The sequence below is a fragment of the Fusarium oxysporum genome, chromosome 3, assembly GCF_000149955.1.
Source record: "Fusarium oxysporum f. sp. lycopersici 4287 chromosome 3, whole genome shotgun sequence".
Taxonomy (NCBI): Eukaryota; Fungi; Ascomycota; class Sordariomycetes; order Hypocreales; family Nectriaceae; genus Fusarium; species Fusarium oxysporum.
The window spans coordinates 211,373-216,402 of record NC_030988.1 but is presented as its reverse complement, the minus strand read 5'-3'; the positions used below and the strand labels follow the sequence as shown (position 1 = coordinate 216,402).

Genomic DNA, 5,030 nt, shown 5'->3' with positions numbered 1-5,030 from the left:
TCTTCTTCACTACTTGGCACAACCGATTTTAATCTTCCTTTATCGCCCTTCACAAATTTTGGGACAATCGGCCAAGAACGGCCCTTGCCCTATCAAATGGTCTCAGAAGTTGATAGTTGGAGCCCTTCGACAAATATCAACCAGGTTCCTGGCACCATAACTACTATCAACTGATCTCCAATGCCCAACAAGCATTCAGAGAAACGGATTGAAAAGCTTAAGATCCTGAAAGACCTTTCGAGGGCGAGGCATTGAGTGCGTGTACTTTCCATGGATGGGAGCAGGCTGAATGATAGTTTACTGGGAAGGCAGGCGTTCATTGGTTCGGGGAGTTGAGGGAGTAACTGTATCATTTATTGATGTTCCTTATTTGCTCTTATAGCGAAACATTATAACCACCAATCCTTTCTCATTTTCTCTAACCATCATTTTCCCTGGGGTTCGTAAACATCGAAATCCGTTGCCGACCAGTGATGAACGATAGATTGCAATGGACATATGATACGATGGTTCTATTCGTGTTTCTTATAGACATGATCTTGAAGGTTCTGACATCGTCACCATCATGAGCCCTTATCAGCTCTGCGCGGCTTCCACAATATTTGTATGTCGTATTGGGTCACTTATAGTTATGGGCCATGGCGTGGTGTGGCGGCGCTCAAATTGACTTGCTATTACTAACATCTTCGAGAGCAAAGCGGAATGAAGATGGCAAAACTGGAAAGAATAATGCGACAATGGAAAGTCCTCAGCGAGAGAAGGGCAATAAGTAGAGATGTGTGTAATCTTACCTTCAGAAATCTTCAGCCGTTGGCCTACCGGGCGTAATAGACTTGTGTAGATGTGTAACTTTGCGTTTAACCACTGCGCCAGGGGGCAGGCCACTAGAATAACTATCCAATATCGGTACGTGGAAGTATGGCTATTAGACTCTTTTGACCTTGTCGTAAGAGAAAGTATTAGTCCAAAGCTCTGCAAAGCTTCGCGGGCCGTTACTGCTAAAGGCTAGTCCAGATGTGTGATTGAAAGCCCGCAAAGCAGCTTGCTGTAAGTTTTCTCAATATTATGTATATACAAACTGTGGGCAAACTACTGGCGGAAATTAGGCCTTCCACGCACTTGGTAGTATGTGTAGCCACATCCTTAGAGCTATTGAAGGGAAATTCGGGTCCGTAGCCTACAGAATTATCTATAAGGATACGAGGCCCCGGCTAGTTATCTCCGGATTGTATAGACTAGAGCGTATTTCCCCTTTCATGCTCCGCTTATGCTTGCCCTCACAACGGGTCTCCGTGTGATGGTTCGTTTGCAAACAGGTAAACTGGTCCGTATTAGGTTTATTGTCTGCAGATTCCGCAGGGTGTAGAGTGAGTGGTGTGACGTGCCACGTTTCTTGATAGGAGATTCAATACTTGTTACGCTTTGATCAATGTTGGGAAGTGTTATTGACAGCTGGTGAGCTAGAATCTACGAAAGTGCTAATGAATGTGGTCTATATATTGAATGCATTTATTAAGGGAGCGACAGATAATTGCAACACTGTCGTTCTTGGAACAACGCAGTCCTGTAGGGATGCCGTTCCTAGTCCTTCGATAGTTGGTTGTTTTTGGGTAAGTGAACTCACTGCTCCTGTGAACCCAGTTCACAGTGAGGTGCTGGTATCTTACATGGGTCTTCTTTTCTCTTTTCTTCTTAGATTACACATGACGTGATCCCTATAGCCATAACACTCCACACAGGTTAAATAGAAGCAGTAATCAGTAGGACCAGCAAACAAGCGAACCGCATACACTGTGAGTCATAAGTACTTTGCTAGGGCACTTGCAGGTGTCTCATGATGCCCTGCATTGACAGGGCGATAGCGATATAAAGGTGATCCTAAATCTGATTGGAAGTCGTAAAAGCGGACCATTAATTAAGCTGCCATACTACACATGGTAGTTGTCAAAAACATGATCGATAGCACGCTTTATCAACCGTTGGTTCATAAAGCAGATGAGCTAAGGTACTATTATAGGATGTTTACGGTAAGCCTCTACGATATCAACTACTGTGTATTTGCGACGGACCGTGGCTTGAAGCAGATGGACGGAATCATTGGTTCTCTATAATAATCAATCCTTTCGCAGGGTTTGAAGAAGTTCCTACGGAGTGAAAGAAAAGTAGCACGTACGAGGAGCAGTCGTGAGAAAGGAAATCTCTCCCTCTTTCATCAAAGGTGGATATAAAAGCTCATTACGTAACTTTATACTCGGTACCCGACCCATAGTATCTCAGGTTCATCCTATGAAATCGTGATCATTACCGACAGACAGGACCGGAGGTTGCTACCTTACCAATATTAGTTATATAAAGCAGTTTTGGTCTTTATATAAGCTCTCTCTACCTCAGACTTCACTTTGTAAACAGGCAGAAGGGCGATCCACAAAGCCTTCTATAGGACAAACATATCAAAGATAATATTGATATTAGGAGATATTGACTCTTCCTGTTCGATGAACTTTCTATCAACATCCGCCGCCCTTTGGGTCGCTCTTTCTCTTACGATGGTATTCTAAGCCTATTCTATTTCCGTTTGCTGTTGAAAATCCGGGAATCCCCTTCCCTTCAGGATTCAGACTGTTAGTCTGAAAGTCCTAGATTTAAAGTTCAAAGTCCTAGATACAATCATCTAGAGATATAAACCCGAGAATAACTCTCAGCTCAATAATGAACAACCAAGTTTCATAAAAATACATTTTCACCCAGCACTACTGCGCAATATAAACAACAGGTTATGAGCCCGGGTTAGCAAACACCGGGTTTCTCTTCTGAATCAAAGAACCAAACTTTAACTTCAACTCAAGATGACGTCACGACGAGCCCCACCTTCCACCATGCGAACTCGCAACACAATCAGAGTATCGCCTGCATCCGAATCGTCGCAACCTGGTGCTTCAGGTCAAGACCACACACCATCCTCAATGTATGACAGTACCACGGTCATCTCTGAAAAGAATACTCTTTTCCTTCCGCAAGAGCTCAAGCTAGGCGGCCCCTCCAATTGGGAGCAATATTGCCCAGCTCAGAAGGCCATTCTTCGGATCAATGGTCTCGAAGATGCTGTCTTTGGTGATTACCCTCCCGAGGAACAGCAGACTATGGATCAAAAGATCAGGGCGGCAAAAGCTGCCGTCTCCATCCGAGGTAACTGCACTGGAGAAGCACTTAGTCAACTAGTCGGGATTGAGAATCCCCAGGAGATGTTCAACCTTCTCCAGGCCTATTGTATTGGCACGGGCCCAGTTCTTCTGCAGACAACACTTTACCAGTTCATCCGGATCAAAACAAGCTCTTACGAGACAATTCCACAATTTAATGTCGACTTTGAACGACTCGTCAAACTTCTCCTCGAGCAGAAAGAACCAATCTCAGATACCCTCAAAAAGGTTGTTTATCTGACTGCCTGCGAGAACGAGTACCCCGACTGGACTGCCAGACAGCGCGCTCTCCTACGCTCGGAGCATCCGCCAACACTACGATCAATGCAGCAAGATCTCATTGATGAAAACAGGTCATCAGATGATGATGATAGTCATGGTACTGCCTCAACGTACTGGGCTCACAGTAAAAAGACCGGAAGGAAGGGCCTGACCGCAAGAAAGCAAGAGGCAAGCGGCCGGAGGAGAGGCTCTTCAAAGAACCTACGAGCCACGAACAAATCCAGCCAGGAAACCAATCATCGGGTCGGCAAGCATAAGGACCATACCTGCACGAACTGCAAGAAGAGAGGACATCACGAAAATGATTGTTGGTTTGCCCATAAGGATAAGCGACCTGACTGGGCAGTCCGCCTCGCCAAGGAACTCATGGAGCATGATCTTCAACGGGACAACACCAAGAATCTCCATATCAAGGAATCAAATCATATGACAGTCGAGCGATCTTTTCTGATCCTTGAAGACAGCGTCTCAGACGAGCTACCTATGGACAATACAGAGACGTGTAAGGTCTCCCTTGATAACATCTCTTCAACCGCAGAATGGCTGTTCGACACAGGTTCGTCAGTCCACATCTGCAACGACCAAAGCCTATTCACAGAACTGCAGCCTGCAACCCGAACGGTCCTCGTTACGGGCGGTGGGAAGGTGTACCCATTCGGTAAGGGGACAGTCAAAATTTGCTTCATAAACAAATGGGGTGAGCAGGTCACAATTAACCTCAAAGACACGCTGTTCATCCCTGAGTTTCCGGTAAATGTCATGTCAGGACTCAGGCTATACAAGAACGGCGGCTGGATAGACGGGAACGACATGTATGACCCAACAGGAGATGTCTTTGGTCTCCTCCGCATAGGAAGGGACGGTCTGTACGTGAACACTGAGGTCGGAAAGACTACTGTTTCAAACCAGGCCGTCTCGGAACTCCAGCCAGAACCATGCAATCACCACACTGCTTCATCAAATCAATGCCTGAATGTCGACCTTTGGCACCGAAGACTCGGCCATGTTAACGCATATCAGGTGTCACAGACTGCCAAAATGACCAAAGGAATGTACTGTGACGGCCACCACGACCATCAGCCTTTCAATTACTGCCTCGCCTGCGACATCGCAAAGGCCCTACGATGGACTCCGCGAAATAAACGGAAACGAGCCTCCAGGGCCGGGTTCATTCATGTTGACACCTTCAAAGTCAATCCACCGGGCATTAGAGGCGAACGATGGGGAATGATTGCCACAGATGACAGGCATCGAATGAGATGGGCCTACACATTCACGAGGAAGGGGATGGCTTCGGAACTCCTAGGGCCAGCTCATCTCCAAGATACGAACTCAGTATGGCATCCGAGTGTACGCAATCCAAATGGATGGCGGCTCTGAGCTCTATGGTGCGTCTCTCAAAAACCTCGAGTACACTCACGGCGTCAAGATCATCAAGACGACACCATATACTCCTGAATTTAACGGAGTTGCTGAGCGCTCTAACCGCATCATCTTTGACAAAGTCAGAGCAACCATGGAATCGGAAAGAATCCCGATAGAGCTCTG

The 5,030-nt window shown here is 46.3% G+C and overlaps 1 protein-coding gene across 1 annotated transcript; it reads left to right on the top strand.

Annotated features, from left to right (window-relative positions):
- Window positions 1-1,927: 1,927 nt before the first annotated feature.
- Window positions 1,928-2,203, top strand: FOXG_20848 (uncharacterized protein). Its single transcript, XM_018401160.1, has one exon. It carries the CDS (start codon window positions 1,935-1,937, stop codon window positions 2,109-2,111), a length of 177 nt encoding a protein of 58 aa, XP_018251643.1. The 5' UTR covers window positions 1,928-1,934; the 3' UTR covers window positions 2,112-2,203.
- Window positions 2,204-5,030: the final 2,827 nt, after the last annotated feature.